The 21,721-nt window shown below is 27.5% G+C and overlaps 4 protein-coding genes across 4 annotated transcripts; 1 reads left to right on the top strand and 3 right to left on the bottom strand.

Moving 5' to 3' along the window:
• Positions 1–2,297: 2,297 nt before the first annotated feature.
• On the bottom strand, positions 2,298–4,563 carry Phum_PHUM424890 (uncharacterized protein; the record flags this gene model as incomplete). The annotated part of the gene is made up of 7 exons (XM_002429206.1): positions 2,298–2,549; positions 2,648–2,891; positions 2,965–3,081; positions 3,171–3,305; positions 3,436–3,867; positions 3,948–4,101; positions 4,419–4,563. 7 exons carry the CDS (start codon positions 4,561–4,563, stop codon positions 2,298–2,300), a joined length of 1,479 nt encoding a protein of 492 aa, XP_002429251.1.
• A 1,116-nt stretch (positions 4,564–5,679) lies between these two features.
• Positions 5,680–14,695, bottom strand: Phum_PHUM424880 (uncharacterized protein; the record flags this gene model as incomplete). The annotated part of the gene is made up of 8 exons (XM_002429205.1): positions 5,680–5,937; positions 6,050–6,409; positions 6,504–6,937; positions 7,017–7,225; positions 7,331–7,574; positions 7,662–7,779; positions 12,680–12,869; positions 13,053–14,695. The coding sequence occupies 8 exons, from the start codon at positions 14,693–14,695 to the stop codon at positions 5,680–5,682; spliced, it is 3,456 nt and encodes a 1,151-aa protein (XP_002429250.1).
• A 1,227-nt stretch (positions 14,696–15,922) lies between these two features.
• On the top strand, positions 15,923–18,039 carry Phum_PHUM424870 (uncharacterized protein; the record flags this gene model as incomplete). Its single annotated transcript, XM_002429204.1, has 5 exons — positions 15,923–16,699; positions 16,786–17,082; positions 17,179–17,414; positions 17,498–17,804; positions 17,890–18,039. The coding sequence occupies 5 exons, from the start codon at positions 15,923–15,925 to the stop codon at positions 18,037–18,039; spliced, it is 1,767 nt and encodes a 588-aa protein (XP_002429249.1).
• Positions 18,040–19,280: 1,241 nt separating this feature from the next.
• On the bottom strand, positions 19,281–21,085 carry Phum_PHUM424860 (N-acetylgalactosamine kinase, putative; the record flags this gene model as incomplete). The annotated part of the gene is made up of 6 exons (XM_002429203.1): positions 19,281–19,452; positions 19,529–19,739; positions 19,811–19,925; positions 20,013–20,311; positions 20,390–20,697; positions 20,775–21,085. The coding sequence occupies 6 exons, from the start codon at positions 21,083–21,085 to the stop codon at positions 19,281–19,283; spliced, it is 1,416 nt and encodes a 471-aa protein (XP_002429248.1).
• Between the last annotated feature and the right edge of the window lie 636 nt (positions 21,086–21,721).

Raw genomic sequence — 21,721 nt, 5'->3', positions numbered from 1 at the left:
AGACCCCTTAATAATAATAATGGCACCCCGATTAATTAAATTATGAAATAATAATAAGTTTTTTTTTTTTTTTAGCATTTAACAAAAATTTTAAGTTATTCATAGTAATAAATGATAACATAAAAAGTTCCTAACATATCCCAGGTTTTATTTGATAATAATAATAATATAGTTAAAAACTACATGACGTGACATTACATTAAAAAAAAAATAAGTTAAATAAAATAAAAAAAAATTAGCCTGAAATAAAATAAGATAAGAACGAACGAATATTTAAAATTTTCATTCGTTCATTTATGTTTCCCTTTGGTTTGAAAATTTTCACATAAAAAATATTTTCATTTTAATCGATAATTAATAAGTAAATTTTTGTAACTGTAATTAAAATTTCATATCACATAACAAACAAACAAACAAACATCAACTATAACAAAAAAACGATTTATAACTATTTAAACATTTGAAATAAAAACGTAATTTTTTTTTTTTTTTTTTGATAAAAGCGTGCTCTTTTTTTTTTTTTTTTTTATTTTCAATGTTTGTTTGTTGTTTTTTTTTTTAAATTTAATTTAAATTAACTAATAAATTCAATCAATCATTTTCTTTTTTTACACATAATAACAATAAACAATATTTTATCACAAGAACAAAAGTTAAATTTATCTAAAATAAATCATCAAAACTATCTCCTTCATTATCAAAACAACAATTTTAAATTGGCATTCTCGAACGTTCGAACTTGTTGCCAACCGTTTTTTTGTTTTTTCCCTAACGGTTTTCCCTCCCGCCTTTTTATATTAAATGAAGTACATGTACTTTATTAAAAATTAAAATAATTTATTAATTAATCGTCAGGTAACGTAAAATAATCACAATCAATCATTTTTAATTTCGTATTTCATTAAAATAATAATAATAATAATAATAACGATAAATAAAATTCAACAAAAGTAAAAATTTACAAAAAATTTAAAAATTACAATACGTTGCAATAACCTAAAATTTTTATCCATTCAATTTTAAAACATTAAAATAAAAGCTAAGTAAATTAAATTTATCGAAATTAATTAAAAAGTTTTAAAAATTAAACGAATGCGAATTTTCCTGGCCAACGTATTCGTATTTTAAACCATGGCAAATAATTTAAAAAAAAAAAAAAAAAAAAAAATCACACTTGATTATTAATAAGTTATAAACTTAACGATAATGGCCGCTACAAATATACAAAAAAAAAAATTGTTTCTTAATTTCCCCTCCCTTTTTTTTTTTTATAATCATATAAAGGCACAAATTTAATTTTATAAAATTCTTTTTCAATTTCTCATCATTTATGTAAAAATTTATAAATTTCTCAATTATAAAAATTAATAAAAACTAACGAAAAAAAAAAAAAAAACGGAATTTTTTAATTAAGCTAATCCGAGCGAAAAAAAAAAAAATTTATTACTTAAAATAATTGAAAATGGCGTAGAAAAAAAAAAAATAAACAATTTTTTTTTTTTAATATTAATATTAATAATATCACACGATAAAAAATTTTGAAATGACTAGTTTCAAATTAATCACAGCACAATCATTCAAACAATCCTATCGATAAACTTGTGCAAAATAATGACCGCAAAATCATCATCATCATCATCATCATGACAATCATAACTTTTGCTAATATTATTATTATTATTATTTTGTAATGATTTCTTTTAAAAAATTTTAAATTTTCCACCAGTTAAAACCGATAAAATAAATCTTTTCATAACCCGTACAATAGAAAAAGAAGGTAACTACAAAATCATTCATATACTTCTACTTGATGGAAATGATGGACCAAAAATTTTTCCCCATTTCAAAACCTAAACCTTAACCTTAAAAACCTATTTTCTTCAATTTCATTCTACAACCTATAAATAAATTATAGGTTAAATTGTGATATAAACAAAACCTAAAGTACAGGCATAACGTTTTCATCATACTTTTCTCCTTTCTTCCTCACCAGCCTAATTATTATTATTATTAACTTGTTGAAAGGCTTCGAAACGAAATTATCGACCGTATAAAATAAAAAAATTTGTTTCCCCCCATTATTATAAAATTAATTTTTTAAAAATATCTCATTTGTTTTGTACTAAAAAAAAAAAAAAATATATATATATATATATATATATATATATATAAAATAATTTCGACGCTTTTTTCTTTTGAAAATGACCGACCGTTTAAAAAAATAAAGATTAAAGTCAAGTGTGGACCTTTTTTTTTTTTTATAATAAAAAAAATAAAAAGTTCTTACCAAAAATTTCTTATTCGTTCATTAATGGCGATTCCTTTGAATTTCCCGAAGGAACGATAATTGACGATATTCCTCCTGTAGGATTTGATACGTAATCCGTTAATGTGAGACCCCTGGGTGAAAAAGTATCGCAAAAAAGATTATCCTTTTTATGTACTCTTCTAACGTGAGATCGTAAATTATCACGTCTGGCCGAACGATACGAACAATGTGGACAAAGATGTGGTTTTTCGCCGGTGTGCATTCTACGATGTTGTATTAACTGTAAAAAAATAAACGAATTACAATGGAAAAAAATAATAATAATAAAAAAATTACGGGCAAAAAATAAAGGGGGGAATGGATGAACAAACAAAATACCTTTTTCAATTGAACAGTCTTAAATATACAAATATCACAACAAAAATAACGGTCGTCACGATGTTTTTTCATGTGTTTGTTCATGTCGACTTCGGACGATCTGTCTTTTCCACATATGACGCAAGATATTTTAACTTGATTCGTTTCCCTTCCGGTCGTGTGAGTTTTAAGATGTTTGTGAAAAGCTTTTTCGACGGTACAACTATAGGCACATATTTGACACCGATATTCTTCTCTCTCGTATCTATAAAAAAATAATCAATTTACGCCAAAGGGATTGATAATAACTTCAACTCAGGTACAATCCTTAATCAAACCTTATTCTTTGAGGAGTTAAAGGTCCCGTTTTTCTTTTACCATTTAATTTGTAACTTTCAGGTGTGACGTTTCTAGTTATGTCCGTATCAACATCATTTTTTTCACCTGATTTAAATCTGAAAATTTTTTTTTCAAAGTATATACAATGGAAATTGTAAATTATTTTTAAAAAAATCTAATTAATCCCTGATCATTAATTATTTACCTATTTTGAATATTTACATTTGTCTGCAAACTATCAATTATTCTAAATTGTGAAACTGTTTCATCACATTCGATACCATCATCATCATCATCATCTTCTTCTTCTTCTTCTTCCTCATCGGATGTACCAGGTTCTCTTCGATTATTAGATATTTTTGAAAAAACTACTTCATACATAGGATGTTGATAACTGTAAATTAATTTTTTTTTTTTTATTAATTTCATAATAGACAAAATTACACAAACAAAAAAAAAAATAGGGATACCTTTGTTGAAAAAGATAATCAACAGCAGAATTATTTTCTAATTTAATATTGGTCCCATCTGTCCCCTCCCATACCTCTTGATTATCTAAATTTTCAATTTTTCCTACCATTTTTTTGTTTAAATCCGATGGATTTTCATTATTTTCCATACAAGGTTCATCATTGTTATCGTTTATGTTTGAATTGCGAGTACTTTTATTATTTTCACTATTGTTACTGCTACAGTTGCTGTTATTACTATTATTATTATTATTATTGTTACTACTAATGTTGCTAATGTTATGGGAATCATTATTGGCCAAACTAGAATTTGTGTGGTGATTAAGGAGAGGAGGCAACGAAGAGTCAGTAGGAGTCAAACTATCCATACTGCTTTGCTCCGATACTAAATCCGAAGTTATTTGCACAGTTTCCAAAGATACAGAATGAAGACTAAAAGAAATGATTGTTTAAAATAATTAATTTTATGATTTAGAAAAAAAAAAAAAAAGAAAAAGTTACAGTTTACTTACAGATCATCTTGATTTTCAGGTATTACCAATGAGGAAATCCTATTATTCTGAGGCACACCATTTTTGACGGTTAAAAATTCCAAATTTGTTCTTAAACTAGTAGGACCTTGAGTTACCGAAGTATTCGAGTACAGATTTGTAGATTCATCATTAACTTAAAATTAAAAAAAAATTAATTCAATTTTCATATTATTTTAAATTTACCAAGTTTTAAAATAATCATAAGTTGTGTCTTTAGTCAAGCGAATAAAAATATTATTATAAGTTTGTAGGTTTGCTGTCAGTGTCGTAAACATAAAGCTTATGTAATAAGTTAAAAAAATCTAAAAAAAAATTCCAATTTTTTTTTTTTTAAAATCACTGTTGTCAGTTATAAATGAAATAATTTATCTATTAAAATATAAATAATATTTTTTAATGACTTAAAATTTAAATTATTAATTTACAAATCGTTTAAACTTTAAGCCTTACCAGGAGTTGTTATATGAAACGTCGGCGATTCTAAATCACTATTTACAGTCGTGTAAAAATTTTTTGAAATACTTTCCGAAGGAGTAAAACTATTGTTTCCGCCAGCCCAAAACCTTCCGTGAAAATTCCACAATCCATATTCCATCTGGAATATATAAGGGATAACAACAACAACAACAACAACAAAATTTTAAATAAACTAATGTGACCTTGAAAAGGATAGACCATACCTGTTGACTTTAAAAGATTTTTAAAAGCGCGTTTAAAAATTTTAAAAAAATAAAAACTTACATGTGTGTATACATATAAATAATTGCGCACTTAAAATCAAAGATTTAAATTCAATTTAAACTTATTTAAAATTACCTTTTTTTAATTACAAATAAATTTCATAGCACAAAATCAAACTTATCACTGCCGGTTATAAGCTTTTATCCCGGTCGAAAGACTAGATTAATTAAATTTTATTCAAACATTTTTCACATTTAAATTAAATATAAATAAATTATAAACACAGCCAAACGATTTCACGATAAATAATTTATTATAAAAATACGATTATATCACAGATCAATTTTTAATTAAATTGAATTTTTCAAAAAAAATTCAATTTATCATCAACCTTTCTCGTAAATGAATTATCTTTGTAGAGATTTCTAATCTAAAAGTATATCCATAGAGTAAATAAACATAAACTTCTTTGTTCCACGATGACATTTCAATCGTTTTTTTTTTCAAATATTCCTTTCCCTTTTATATTGAATTTTTGTTTTATTTATTGACAATTAAATTCATCCCTAAATAATTACAAAATTATAAATTAAACTAATTAAAAGTAAAAACTACCGCCATTAATTTATATTATTAAAAAAAAAAAGAAATAATGGCTGACATTATCATTATGAAAAAACAACTGAAATCAGATGAGGAAATAACAAAAAAAAAAAAACTCAATTACAAAAAATAATAATAAATAATTTCTTATTAAATAAAGCGACAATTTTTTTTATATTTATATTTATATATATTTTAATAAACTCAAAGTAAAAAAAAAATATATATATATTTTTAAAAACACATGAAAACATTCATTTACTATTATATGTATATATATATATATTACTCTCAATGATAAAAACGATATCAACAACAACGATAAATATAAATATTTATAAAAACATTTAGGTAATAAATGCAGTCGATGCATTTCGCATTAATTTTTTCTCCCAGTCTTTGTTTATAATTAATTAATTTAAATAAATCACTCCATGAGATTAGGAATCGGTAATATGTCTTTCGAATATTGCGCCGTCAACATGGCGGTTATTAATTTTAATTTTTGCTCTTCCGAAGAACCGCAAATGGTATTACCGAAATATATTTTTTCTTTCGTACGTGGAGCCATCGAATTTTTTTCTATAAAAGTTATCGACCATTTTGCGTTGGGTATTCTTTTAGGTTCGTGACCGAAATACCAGACGATATCTTCGATTTTCCATTCTCCAATCTTCTGAGAACACTACAAAAAAAAAATTTAAAAATAAATTTTTGCTTTTATTACTTCGATGCAGAAAAAATCATTAACAAACAAAAAAAATGGGGGGCGAGGGGGGGGGAAGGTCTGTGCCTACCATTTTATCCTTGTAACAAATTAATTTCGCTTGACTAAATTCGAAGAGGCAAGTTTTAAAAGTTTTTGATTTTTGATCTGCGAATTTCAATTCTTCGCTCACTATAACGGGAAATTTTGAATATTTCACGACTTGTTGAAACAAATCGTTTTTCGTCAATACCAAACAATTGTCTTTTCTGTCGCTTTCTTCCCAATAACTCCACCTCAGTACCGTGTCCAGTACTTTTTCGGAATGATTCAGCGGACGCGACAAATGACCGCTGCAAATAACTTCTTCCAGGCAGAGTGAATGAAGAGATTCGTTTGTTTTAGCACTTAATTCTTTGCAAACTTCTTCGGCCGTTTTCTGTGGATTTATCTTAAATAAAAATTATTATTATTATTATTATTATTATTATCGTTATTCTAACACCATTTTTTTTTTTTTTTTTCCCCCAATAAAAATCCCTTACCGATATGTTAACGCAATTATCCGTGTTCTTATGCGAATACAAATAAACCCAAATTTTAAGTTCTCCCGATGGTTTTTTATTAAGGCTGTTGCTGTTCGTGTGATAACTTTCCAACATTTTCAATATTTTCATTTCTTTTTCAACTTCCTCCTCCTTCACGTCGAATATTTCCGGGTAAAAACAAATTAAATTATTCACGATCAACGTTTCCATTTTGAAACAGTCGGAACCGAGAGAAACTTGTTCCTGAACTTGCAAAATGGTCGGACCCCAAATGGCGGCTAAATTTTCCGCTCCCATTAAATTTTTCTCTTTCAATTTGTCGATGAAATGCAAATGACACAAAAGTCTTCGAGCCGTTAAATAATTTATTGAAGGCAACTTTTTAAGCGTGTTTTTGTACTCTTCTATTTTTTCCTTCACGTTCGTAAAAGCTAAAACAAAAACAAAACCATAAATTGAATTCCAAAAGAGAAAAAAATAAAATCGACAAATCCAAATTCTCTTTCCAACCTAAAATCTTTCCGAGATCTTCTTGAATTTCCGGTACGAGTAAAGGCTCCGGTAAATCCCTGAAAAACCTTTTCAAAACGGACGACACGTCAAATTCCGTATATTCATCTCTGCTCAATTGAACGGACCATGCGTTGCATCGAAAGGATGCGAGCAATTGACTCACGGCTCTGTTCGATCCGTTTCTCCTGTATATACCTTCGGAAAAACTACCTGCAAGTGTAAATTTCCATTAGAACGATTAGAAACGAAGAAAGGGGTGGGGGGGGGAGGAACGTTCTCGAAGAATTGTAAACTCCCCATCATCATCACACACACCTTGCGTATGAACGAAATTCAAACATTTATCCACAATCGTGGGCACGTCATCTTTGGTTAATTGTTGTTCGCACAAAGAAGGACCGTTTTTAAGTGCGGCTGCCGTTATGGCAAGTTCCCAGGCTTTAGTTTCACGAACGTAATCCATTTGCAAATACAAAGTTTTATCTTGCAAATCGACGAGTATTAACGGACCCTTTTCCGTGACTTTCTCACACGTGAATCCTTCGACTTGAAGAGCTGGAAAAAATATTATTATTATTATTATTATTATCATCTAATTAAAATCCGACGTAATTAATCTTATTCTTATTCAAATCCACTCACTTATATTTCTCGCTTTTCTGAGATCGGCTGCTATTATAGGAACTAATTCGGAGGATAAATATAATGTTCTGTGGTGTAACAAAATGCAATATTTCGTCCAAACGCAAGCGACACTTTCCTGGGGGGAAAAAGAAAAACTTTTCAATCATTTATTATTATTATTATTATTATTTTTAAATATATTTTTGCAATGAAGCAAAACGATGACGACACAACAACAAAAAAATTTTATTGACCCGTGACGTGAAAACAAAAAAATGTCAAATTTAAAACTGGCTATATAGCCAGCCAGTTATGAGTTTTTAATGTTTTTAGAAAAAAAAAAAAAAAAACAAATGATGGCATTAGAAATTTTAGAAACTATTCAACACTGCTGCCACTACTACTACTACTACTACTGCTGCTGCTACCACGACTACCAACCACTTAAACCCAAAGAAAAAAATTTGTTAGTGAAAAATGACTCGTATTTCAATTTTTTTTTTTTTTTTTTTTCGAAACTTTCAATCTTTCTCATTTCATAACATTCGACCTCAACGAGAGAGAGAGAGAGAGAGAGAGAGAGAGATTATTATTCATTAAACAAACAAACAAACAAACAAACAAACAGTCAAACAACCAAACAAAAAACTATTTTTTTTTTTTTTAAATGTTACGTCGTCACGAAAGTTGTGATGAAAAAATAATCCTCTCATCAACAGTACAAAAAAATTATTTAGTCTACAATTAAGTAATAATCAGGGTCGTGGCCAGGAAATTCAAAACAAACATCGTAATAAACAATAAACGAATTAAAAATCTTTATTCGGTCACGTGATGAAAATAATAATAATAATAATAATAATAATAATAATAATATATTTTAAAAAATTAATTTCGTTTCCCAAAACGCAGAAAAAACAAATTTCGAGAAAGTTTTTCTTTTGCTCGTAAGTGCAAACGAAAAAACAACAACAACAACCATAATGATGATGATGATGATAATGATAATAATTACCATTACATACATTTCGAAATTTTTTTTTTTTACAACGAATTGACACACGATGTATCGGCGACAAATCGTTAATTAACATTTATTTATTTTAATTATTATTATTATTACTATTATTATTATTATTATTATTATTATTATTATTTTTACCGTAAACTATTTAACAAACCCGTGAAATTGAATGAATGCACGTCCATTGTTATCGTGTCAATAGGGGAGGGGAGGGGGGAGGGGAAGGGGAAAACACAATGCCGAACCTTATTTTTAATAAATATTTTTACTTTTTTTTCTATCGGTTCTTTTTTTTTTTTTACATAATGAAAACGCACTTTTGTTTGTTTGTTTGTTTGTTGAAAAAAATTTGTCGTTTCATTTAATTTCAACCGACCATTTTATTATTATTATTATTATTAAATCCTTTAAAAATGAAGATTTGAAAAAAAAAAAAAAAAAAAAAAACAATCGATTAAATGATTTAACGGTTTCCTTGCGAATAAATAATTAAAATTTATGGAATTTTTTTGACAAGATTTTGATCGATTGATCACACACACGCACGCACGCACACACCCACACACCTTTCGACAAAAATTTATTTTCCCAAAATAATTTTCCGATTCATTTTAATAATAATAATAATAATAATAATAATAATAATAATAATAATAATAATAATAATAATAATAAAAGTCGTTCAGGTGTTCAAACAAATCTCGAATGATTAACTAAATAAGCTACGGTTACGTCATTGTCGTAAATTTCTCATCGACTTTCCTTTACCGTGACCAAATCATCATCATCATCATCATCAATAGCAACAGCAACAGCAGGAACAACAACAACAACAGCAATAATAATAAAATTATTTTTTTCAACTTTAAATTTATTTTTTTTTTTTGTGAGAGTCGAAAATCGAAACGTGAGGTTGCGTTTCAGAAAAAAAAAAAAAAAAAATTGCCAAGTAAGAAATTCGATTCTTAAAATAATAATAATAATAATACTAATACTAATAATAATACTAATAAAAATAATAATAATAAATCAAACCGAATGTGATTTATTTGTTTCGAAAATACGACTTAACCACAAAAAAAAAAAAAAAAAACGACGACGACGACGACGAACTCCACATTTAAAATAAATGACGTGTCAACAGAAATAAATAAATAAAAACTTTTAGCCCCCTCTCCCCCCTCCTCTCTCCCCAACCCCCGCATTTCGGAAAATACAAAATTGCAAGCTTTTGAAAAGCTTTTATTTTCGATAATCGTTTTCATAAAAAAATCGTAATAAAAACGCATACGAATGCAAAAAAAAAAAAAAAGTAAATTATTAAATTCCCATTGTTTGTATAATTTACAAAACAACTTTTATTTATTTGTTTGTTTGTTTGTTCGTTTGTTTCTTGTTTTTTTTTTCCAATCAAAAGCCGAAACTTTTTTTTTTTTTTTTTCGCCGCTTCTTTTCATAACGTCAATTCTCCTTTCATCGATTATTAGTATAGTAATTCGATAATTGAAATTAAATACATCGAACGATTTAAACTTACTCCATTTTTGACCGGGAAAAAAACCCCCCGGCGCGATTTTTGTCTTTCCGCCATTTTTTTTTTTTTTTTAATGGAGTCCAATTAAAATTATTTAATCCCTTTTAGTTAATTAATCATTTCCTATTTCATTCTCGAATATTCTCTCTTTCTTTTTGAATTAAAAATTCATTTTTTACAGTTAGAGAGACTCGTGGTAGTAAAATACCTTTCACGTGTAATAATAATAATAATAATAATAATAAATTGTTTGTCCCTTTTATCCCCTTTTTAGACTTTGTTTAAACTTATTATTATTATTCTCCTCCATTTTTTTTTTTCTTTTCTTTTTTTTTTTTTTTTATTCAGCCTCGACTCCAAACGGATCTTTATAATTAGAAAAAAAAAAAAAAAAAAAAAAATGGATTCGTGCTTCTTTTAATCCATCGAAACGTGCCGTAATTCATGTCACAGAATACAAAACAATCATGATACGAACAAACAAAAAATTGTTTCCAATTGATTTGTTGTGTTTTTTTTTTTTTTTTTTTTTAAATGAAATCGAACGTTGGAAAATTTTCAAACTTTTCTTTTTTTTGGGGGGGGGGGGGGAAGACGAGAAAGGGGGGCTACCGACTTTCACTTAAAAAAAAAAAAAAAAAAACTTTTTTTCGTCACGAGTAATTTAGTTTTGCATTGCATTGAAATCGTCTGTAATTTTTATATCAACAATTCGCCTACTCTTTTATTATTATTATTATCATTATTATTATTATTTTACCTTATTGATTCAATGTCAAACCTTTGTTTTTAAACTTAAGTATTATTATTATTATTATTATCCACCATTAAACACGACAAGGCTACTTGTCGGAGTTTTTAAGTATTTATCCGGGGTTTCTACCCGATTCCTTAGGGACAAATACTCGAATTTCGGTGGTGCCACTTATTATAAGATAGCACCACATCAATTCTTGAAGGTCTTCCTGAGTCCGTCTTTTTCGATGGGAACGATTTGTCTCCTGAACTGGGCTCCAGTGACTAACATCTTTGGAGTGGCCAGGGTCAGAAGCAGTGAAAATTCACATTCTCGTCGAGCTGCCTCAGGTCGACAGTAGAACAAGATTTTGTTTTTGGTTCTTACTTTGTCTTGTTCTCATTTTTTTCCTCTTTTTAAGCCAACAGCACGTGGCGTTCTCAAACGGTCACCCATCCAAGTTTGCACCACGCCCGATGCTGCTTAACTTCGGTGATCGTACGGGAACCGGTGTGACCAGCACGCTATGGCCGTTGGCTTTTTTTTTTGTTATTATTATTATTATTATTATTATTATTTAAAATTCGTTATTAACCGTAAATTATTTAAAAAAAAAAAAAATTTATTGAATTGTAAGTCAGGTTTAATTGTTAACGAATCGTCTAACCTACTCCATCCATTAAAACCAAACATAAAATCATCATCATCATCATCATCACACATGCACCCAGACCATCATCAACAGGAGCAACAGCAGGAGGAGCAACAGGAAGAACAACAACTACAAACAAATTTTTTTTTTGAACTTTGAAACGTTGAATAAGTTCTTTTCGTTTCGTTTCGTTTCGTTTTTTTTTTTATGAGAAATATCTCATTAATAAAAAAAAAAAAAAAAAAAATTTGTTTTATCAACAAAATGTGCAGACATTATTCTTCAGATAAATACACACATAAAAAAATTTCCTCGCGAGTTCGTCGTGTGATAACGTCGTCGTTTCGACTTGGCAAATGATGAGAAATATATAAAATTACTCATAATTTTTTTTTTTTTTTTAATTAAGAAAAAATCAGGGATGGATAGAATAGATTTTTTTCTTTAAGGTTTTCAAATCGATTTCAAAATTATTATCAAAAAAAAAAAAAAAAAATTATTGTCACGACGAACCAACACAACCAAAACAACAAAAGAGATTGTTTTCTAATTAAAAATTTTAATATAACGATAAGAAATAAGAGTGAGAAAAGGAAAACTCAATTCTATTCTACGATAACAATTAACTTTCTAAAATGATTGGAAACCAATTAATTATTTTAATTATTGTGCCCAAATTAAAAAAATCATTTTTTTTTTTTTTGAACCCTAACCTTACAGCACTTTTCTGTTGGGAAAAGTAGTGTGTAAAAGTGTAGTAAAAATTAAAGGAGAATTTTTTTTTTTTTACAATCTCTGAATATGTCATGATAATTGTTAATTGTTAGCAACAGAAGAAATCTTTCATTTTGTAAAAAAAAAAACGTTTTTGTGACCTACATAAGCAAACCAAACCCAGTATCGAGTTCATTCATCATACACCAACTAAATAATTAAAAAACGCCAACTGCAATTAAAGCTCTTTTGCTTTGAGTCTGGGGGGCTTACACAATGATGTTCTATACTTATCAGATATAAAAACTTGAATTCATTCGAAAAATTATGTTTGCCATGAATGAAAAATAAAATTAAATATAGTTTTAAAGACTACCTTTGCGAAACACCATCCAGCTTTTGTGTAATCCATGCTAAGTTTGGCTGAAAATCCAGGTCCAATACTTTCCAATAGTTTTCTCATCCAAATGTGTCTTTCTGATATCGATGGAACTCCAAACAATAGCAACTGATTCCTCGAAGCCACAGATATTTCAAAACAGTAAATTCCTAACGTTTCATTATTACTGAAATAAAAAAAAATTAAATCATCACATAGTATTTTTAAAGAATATGTGAAAAATTTTATCCATTAAATAAATAAATGATAATTCTTATTAAATCATGGCCTGTTTGAATAACTGTTACAAAATTTGAAAAAATAAAAAATAAAAAATAAGGCAACAGTAGAATATTCTCCGATAACATACCTAATTTTATTTAGGGTGGCTTGAATAGAAAGAACATTATCCATTGGCACCGTTTCTTTAACATCAGGACTATCTTTATTCGCAAATAATGTCAACTTCCTCTGTGATAAAACACCCCACCTTTCAATCCCTCCAGGCCTGTACATGATTCCACTGTGTTTAGAAAAATTTTGAGGAAGTTGGCATAAATTTCCAATGCCAGAAAATGATTTTACTTTCGATAATGATTTTGTAGGAAATTCCTCATCTGAATTTTTATTAATTTTTTTTCCACTTAATGACAGATAACTAGTTCTGTGTTCAATATTATCAGCCACTTTTTTAGCAACCCTTTTCAAACTTGACCACTGCATGACATCAGATGATTTATGCTTCTCCTCCAAGGCATTACTAATTTCTTTTTCATTTTTTATAACGGTAGACTTTGATTTAACCTCTCTCGATGATTCCTTTTTATTTTCAAGACTTTCTGATAAACTTCTAGGTGGAAAATTTCTAGGTGGGATTGGTGGGGGTTCAATATTAGGTTGAACTGATGGTAATTCTATGCTTGAACTAGATGGTTTTTTAATTTTTCCATAATGCCCTTCCTTTAAATTTGGAGGGATAATATTTTGAGTTTTCATTTTGATGTGTTCTGCATCTTTGGTATGATTTGCAGGTTCTGATTCTTTCGAGTCGATAAAACATGAATCGGAAGTTTTCAATTTTAATGTACTCTCACTATACAATAAGTCTAATGTATTATCACTAACATTCAATTTATTGTCTTGAAGTGGATCGAATAAATGAATTATATATTTAATTTGTGAATTAAATGGCTTTGCATTGTTTTTAATACAATCAGCAACTTCGGAACAGCATTTTTCTGTTTCAGAAGGTGTAGGTGATTGATTCAATGAACTATTTTCTTCATCTGAACAATTTTTAATTGCACTATTGCCCACAATTTCATATCGGTTATTAACATTTTTGGGTCCAGGAACTAATGATAAATCATATTTGGAAATTTCCCTATTTGAATCAAAATCACAAGGAGTCATGCAGTCTGATCCAGTGGAAATAGAACTTGATGAATTGTTGGAGATGTAGGAAAAGTCCGAATGCAAGTTTGGAAAATCGACAATTTTCATTTGATCGTAAATTGATTCATCTGGGGGATCAGGAGGGGGATAATTTGGAGGATGTGTCACTTTATTTTCATAATAATTTTTATCAACACATCCATCTACTTTATCACTATGTATAATACTGCCTTCTGCCAAGGGTGAATTAAATGAAATGTTACAAAATATGCTGTTGTCTGGTAAGGAATCACTTCTGGTGAGCTCACTTTTAGGAGCAATATTTAAAGACTTTGTGTGCCCTGATTTCCTCCTTGATATGATATTTCTAACAGATTTTTCAAATTTATTGACTTCGCTTTTCATTAAACGTTTTTTTTCAAAAACGAAACTTTCTGATGCTGATTTCCAGTCGTCTCTAACAAAATTTTTTTCTTCCTTTTCTTTGAATAAACCGTTATTCTTTTCATCTTTACTTAAAAGGGTTTCTTTTAAAGAATTTTTATTTTGTTTCAATAAACTTTTCCTCGGAAGTGGAACAGGTTTTTTAATTGGTTTTCCATCACCTTCACTTATCATTGTACAATAAAATTTTTCTGACTAAAAATCCAATGCTATAAAGTGTTGGTCCGTTTACAAAATGACAAGTAGTACTTCAATTCATGTTTTAAAATTAGCCAAAAAAAATGGCTAAAATAACTCACTAATAATATTTTCATTTAATACGTAGCACTTTGTGAATAATATGAACATCAACTTTTACATTAAAACTAAAAAGAAAAATTTTGAAATCTAACACTATTCACTAGTTAAAACGACTGAATTAATAAAAACTCGTTGAGCTACTTGTCACTCCAAATGACTCATAACGCAATACAAATCACAGGAGAGGAAGTAATCATGAATTATATTTACACTGCAATGAATTATACGTTAGATTTTCTGCTTATGCTTAAGCTAAACATTATTAATTAAAAATTTTTTTAGATTTATAAAAATAATTAATCTCCGCAAATTATATGTTATTTTATTTGGGGGGGGAAAAAAAAAAATAAATAAATGTTTGTTTTTCATCTTAACTAGCCTTTTTTAAATCTTAACTTTATTGGTTCTTGTATTAAAAATATATTTAAGAAATTACATGTCACATTTTTGACCGTTATTGCTAAAAATAATATTTGCGTTAAAGCAAATGTTTCGCGTTTTTAAATTATTTTTGGTTTTTTTTTTTTAAATATTCAATTTCAAAAAGAGATATTTATTCGAAATGTAAATTTTATGCCTTTTTATATAAATGTATTTCATTTAATTACTTTCCCCAAAATTTAAACTCAAATGTATAATTTCGAAATTTTCTGCTAATAATAAAAATAATTTAATGTGAAATAATGTAACGTTGACATTTACTTTACAATCATTTATTTAGTTTTCAATTAATATATAAAAATGTTTGTTTATTTTTAATTCAAAATTTACTTTACAATAAGTTATTAATTACCTGTTAATTTATATTCTTTATTTCAGATGTGGCGACTATTAAAAGGCTATACAGAAACTATTGAACTTAAAAATTCACTTTTCCAATAGCATGAAAAATTTATTTTTCAATTTGAATTAATTCAATCGCTAAGCTAAAAAACATTTTTTAAGGTTGGTTTTGTTAGTTTTACACTCATATGTTCATATTTCAACATAGGTATGACTAGGTTTTACTCCAAGTTATATGAAATTTAATCTCATAATTATTATTTCAACACGAGGAAATTATGTTCACATTGAAAATAACTTTTTTTTTTTTTTTATAGAATGGAAAGTGCTTTTAAAGAAGAACATCATTCTGTTCAAAATGAAGATAATAATAATGATAGTGTTATTGAAATTGTAAATGTATCATCTCCTTCAGTAGTGGTAGATGTTGATAATACATCAAATTCTATTAGAATCGATGAGAAAAATAATGTTTCCGAGTCAGATACAGATTCAGATTCGGATTCAGATTCTGTATTCGTAGTGAAAAGCAAAGAAAATAATCAGTCTGAAGTAGTGACAAGCAAAAGTGTACAAAATGAAAATAAAAAATTAAAAAGTACTGAAAATGAAGGTTGCACTCAAGAAAGTTCAAATTCATCAACTCAACCAGCTAATTCCTCGACGAAAAGATCTTATGATGATATGTCTTATGATAAAGATGATAGCGATCAAATGTGTCCTATTTGTTTAGAAATGTGGACTAGCGATGGTGAACATAGATTGTGTTCGCTTAAATGTGGTCATTTGTTTGGTAAATCATGTATATTCAATTGGTTGGTAAAGCAAAAAAAACATTTTTGTCCTCAGTGTAATAAAAGTGCAAATTCAAGAGATATTAGAGAATTATTTGCTACCAAATTAATAGCTTTAGATTATAGTCTGAAAATGCAATTAGAAAGAAGAATAGAAATGGTTAAAGAAGAAAAAAGACAAGTAGAAATAGAATTGGAAAAATGTAGGTTATATACTGAAAATTACAAGCAAGAATTAAGCAAATTACAAAATGAATTGGCTAAAATAACTGGGAAGACTGAAAATATCGTTTCAAACAAGGTAAATACCTTCTTTTTTTTTTTAATTTCAAATTTGAAATAACTAAAAATTTCTTTACTTACCTTATTTTTTTTTTTTTTTTTAAGGCTTTTAAATTCAAGTTAGAAAAAACCATAAAAATCCTTAACGGATGTTGTAGAGTTTGTGTATATAATCAATCTTGTGAAGCACTCATCGTGGGCCACCAGAGCAACAATCCTTTATTTCCAGGTTTTGGAGTTAAGAAAATATTAAATATAGGTTCTGATTATGTAGGAAATAATTTTATGCTCCTCCATACTAAAACAATCAGAGATATAAAATTTCATCCGATATCATCAAATTTGATTCTATCTGTAGGTTTTGACAAATGTGCCAAAATAAGCGACTTGCAGATAAAAAGTGTATGTTGATTTTTTTGGGAAATTTCAAATTAAACGAGTAATTTATGAAAAAGAACAAATTAGTTAAAGTCGTTATGATTTTACAAATGTTTTCAGGTCATCCATACCTTTGTCGCAGACTATGCTCTTTGGAGTTGTTGTTGGGACGAAGAAGATTCAAATTTTATTTATGTAGGTACAGGAAAGGGAACTGTTCTTTTATATGACATACGTTCTCCGAACGCTCCAATAACGGATCTCAAACTTACTGGGGATACAAGTTCGGTTGTTTCACTTTGTTACATTTCTCCCAAATCTTCGAACGTTTCACGTGGAGGTGTATTGTGTTGCAGGTTTGTTGATACTGCAAAAGAGTAATTTTTTTTATATTTGTTATTCATTATTGTAATCTCATATAAAAAATTCAACTTTTTAGATTGAATTCCGTAGTGTTCTACCAAAAAAATACCGGACACGAATATAATTTAATTAGATTTCACACATTGACCGGACCATTTTTTTCATTAATTCACGATCCGACGACAAATCATATTTTAGTTTCGTGTAGGCCATCATCATCAATATCACACGTAAGACATTTATATTGTCAATTAAATGGAGAACAATGTTTACCCATTCACGTATTCATCGGTGGAACCGTTCAAAGCATGCTTTCGAGGCCATGTTTTTTTAAATTAAACGATCAGTCGTTAATTGCAGTTTTTCAGCAAAGTAATAATTCGGTAATTACAAATCATCGAGTTGAGTTTTTTTAAAAAAAAAAAATTTTCTCCAGCGAAAAAAAACAAGGTTTGCTTTTTGTTCCAGATTGAATTGTGGAATGCATCGACGGGATCAAAAGTTTCGATATTTCAAGTTAACGAAGAAATTTACGATGTAACATCAATAACTTCCGGTGAAAGAATATTCATAGTAACCGTTGGAAGTAGCAGTATTAAGTTTTACGAATTATTATAAAATAAAAATGCTGAAACAAAAAAAAAAAAAATTATTATAACTATTAAAAAAATAATATAAAATCAATAATAAAATTATTTATTTAATTACATTTTACGTTGAATAATATCGAAGAATAAATATTTTTATTAATAATGATAGTTTTAACGATCGACTGCCAAAAAAAAAAATTGTTTAATTTTAAGGTTTGTATATATTTTGTTTTTGTTTTTTTTTTTATAAATTAAAAAAAATTTGTACATTTTTAATTAATTTAATATAATCGATTTTTTTATATTAATTAATTTTTTTTAGATAATATATAACCGTAATAAAAAAAAATATATAAAATAAAAATAAAAAAAAACTCAAGCGTTTAAAGATATTTGTGTATAAAAAAAAAAAAAAAAAATTTTTTGATATTTCAAACTCAATACTCGGTCGTATATCCCCCCCCCTCCCCCCGTATACAATTTTTTTTTTAAATTTTAAACCGACAATAATAATAATAACATAAAGATTTTTTTTAAAAATAAATATTTCAATAATAACGTGAATGATAAATTTTTTTTTTCGCCTTATATTTATTTCGTTGGGTGATTTTTGTCAAAAATTTACATTAAAGCTTTTCTACCGTAAAATAAATAACATTTTATTTATTTATTTATTTGATAAAATTTTTAATACATAATATTTATAATAAAAATAATACTTCATTTCCGTTTTAAATATAATTATAAAAAAAAAAAATTTTGTGTTAAAAATTTATTTTACTTTCGAGCCCGAGTTTGATATGATAAATTATGGAATTTAACTGGAATGCTATTAACTGTATCCTTTTTTAAAAACAGTCTTTTTCTGTTTAAATCAGTAATAATAATGATGTTTGTTCCAAAAAAAAAAAAAAAAAATTATGTGTATACGAGTGTAAATATATTGCACATTACATACTGAAAAAATTGATGTCAAAAGTTTTGTTTTTTTTTTTTGCTTAAATAAAAATACATGAGCATTTCAAGCGTCATTTATTTAAATTGTCATGAATAAATTCGTTTATTTATTTTTTTCCTTAAGCTTGTAAAAAGCCTTAAAATAAGATAATAAAATTCCCCTGAAGAAGAAGAAGAAAAAAAAAAGTAATCAAGCTAAAAGAGTATACGTAAAGTACCGATTGGAAGACCCGTATTAATACTTTTTTGTTTTAACGAAATGATATTGAAAATGACCCGAAAAATGGCACTTGTATAAAATAAAGGGATAATTTAAGATTTGATAAAAATGGCAGCACCGTTTCCCGGTTCTGTGACAAATACTAAATTATCTAAATCTAAATCTTCCGCACGTTCGTTACATCTGTAAAATTCTTCCTTTAATGTTTCTATGTAATCTTCGACTTTATCCTTGGCGGTTAATGCAACGGTACATCCGCCCCATCTAAAATTGTGCAACATTATTAGTTTGAATATTATGCTAATAATTTTTCTTTTTTTTTTTTAAATAGAAAATTTACCCCGCTCCTGTCAACCTGGCTCCCAGAGTGTGATTTTCAGCCAATTTAATTATTTTATCCAATTCTTCGTGACTGCATTCGTATAAGTTTTTTAAACTTTCGTGACTTTTTTTCAATAATTTTCCTAAGCTATAAAGAGCCGATTCGGATGACATGGTTCCCTTTTCCGCTTCTTTGCATATTCTTATAAATTCCATAACTCTTTCAACCTCTAAAAAAAAAAATTTTTTTTTTAAATATTTACAAGCGACATCATTTCATCATGCAAATGAAATTTTTTACCTTCGGTTACGTGAAGCATTCTTTGTTTCAATTTAAAATGTTGAATGTGTTTAGTATTTTCCGTCAGAGAAGTTTTATTTAATTCTTCTTGAGTTATTTGAAGTTCTTTACAAATCTACAAGAATATTTTTCTTTTATTAAATAAAATGAATGGTTAAACAATTTTAACTGGGGGGGAAAAAAAAAAAAAAGGGGGAATCACCTCGTCTTTAGTGTACGGTTCCTCGTGTAATGTTTCGGTGGCCAAAGCACGCAAATGTCGGACACCCAAACCAATTGATTTTTGTAAGAAAGCCAATTTATTTATTCTTTTCCAATCTAGTCTCAAACGCTTGGCAAGAACTTGGCAGGCCAGCCTGCATTCGACAACCCTACAATTGAAATCCTGAGTAGCTGCTTTATTCATTTGAATCAAGCTGTGGGCAATCACAAATAAAGCACCATCTGGTAGCTTCAAATCAGTTGATTTGAGTGGATCAAATGATATGTGCTTAGCACAACCTAAATAATTTTTAAATATTTTTCATTGTAAAAAAAAATTAAAATTGCCTAAAAAAGTCATATTGAAAATTCAAAAACCTTTAGTCGCCAAAAATGATATCGCTTGGTCCATACCACCTCCAAGAGTACCAATATATCTTTCAGATTTTGCTGCCAAATCGGCAAGTTCTTCTTTAGTCAAAGTTAAATTGTAAGCTCTTGATAGGGCAAGAGTGACTGCACTAACCAATGCACTAGAACTGCTCAAACCTGAGCCCAGCGGAATGTTTCCATAAACTGATGCTCGAAATCCTCTACGAGTAGTTTCAGGTGGCAATTTTTCCAAAACTCCTTTAACTCCACAAAGGAAATAAAAATGCCATTCTGGTAAAACATTTTCAGGAATGCTGTAAATTCAATAAAAAAAATTTAATCAGATTTCATTTTCGATTTTAAAAAATTGAGTTAATAAAATAAAACTCACTTGACATCATTTATCGAACATTCGTAACTATTGTACGTCTCATCAACATTGGAAATCTTAACGACTGAGTCATCACTCAATTTAAAAGCAATTACAACATGCTGTTGCACAGCCATGGGACAAACTGAATAACCACAGTAATCAACATGTTCACCAATAAGATTGACTCTTCCTGGTGCTCTCGCATAAAAATCAGGTTCTTCATTGTACTTTTTTTTAAAATACTTTGTTAATGTAATGATATCTTCATCATTTGGCAGTGGATACACTGGAGGATAATTACCTTCTGATACAGAATTCAAATCGGACATTTTTCTACAAAATCAAAAAATCTCTATTAATCTTTAACACAGGTTAAAACTAAAACTGATCGTAAAATTTAATATCGATAACTATTATATTAACTAATGTTTTACTTAAAAATCCTGTTTTACAAAAAATAAAAAATGCCCTCAAAAAACATACAAGTTTTTATTACTATTATAATAATAATAATAATATGGTGATGATAAGTAAGAAATTTTTTATTTAATTGACGAAAAAACTTATTTAGTAAAAACTTTACAAAAATTAAAATTCTTACCTTTAAATAATAACTTGGGAAAAAATAAATTTTTAATTTAATTTTTTTTTTTTAAAATCACTTATTTAAAATTAGAATTTAAGTCTCATACAAAAGAGACAAAACTTGAACTCAGTAACTGGTTTGCAAATGACTAGAACATTAAGTTAAAGTTTATGGGGTTAAGGACACAAAATACATAAAATTGATCTTAAAAAAAAAAAAAAAAAATAAATTGCAAAATTGAAAAAAATTTATTAAAAATTAATTGAACCAATAAAAGATATGAGTATAATACAGTGTCAATGATAATTAAATATAAAAGAATTAAAAGGTAAAACTTTATTCCAAAATTTAAATTATAATTCTGTATTAATTTATATTA

This window comes from Pediculus humanus, genomic scaffold (assembly GCF_000006295.1).
Source record: "Pediculus humanus corporis 1103172108194 genomic scaffold, whole genome shotgun sequence".
NCBI classification, from domain to species: domain Eukaryota; kingdom Metazoa; phylum Arthropoda; class Insecta; order Psocodea; family Pediculidae; genus Pediculus; species Pediculus humanus.
The sequence above is the reverse complement of the archived record's forward strand: the minus strand, read 5'-3'. Positions and strand labels throughout refer to the sequence as shown.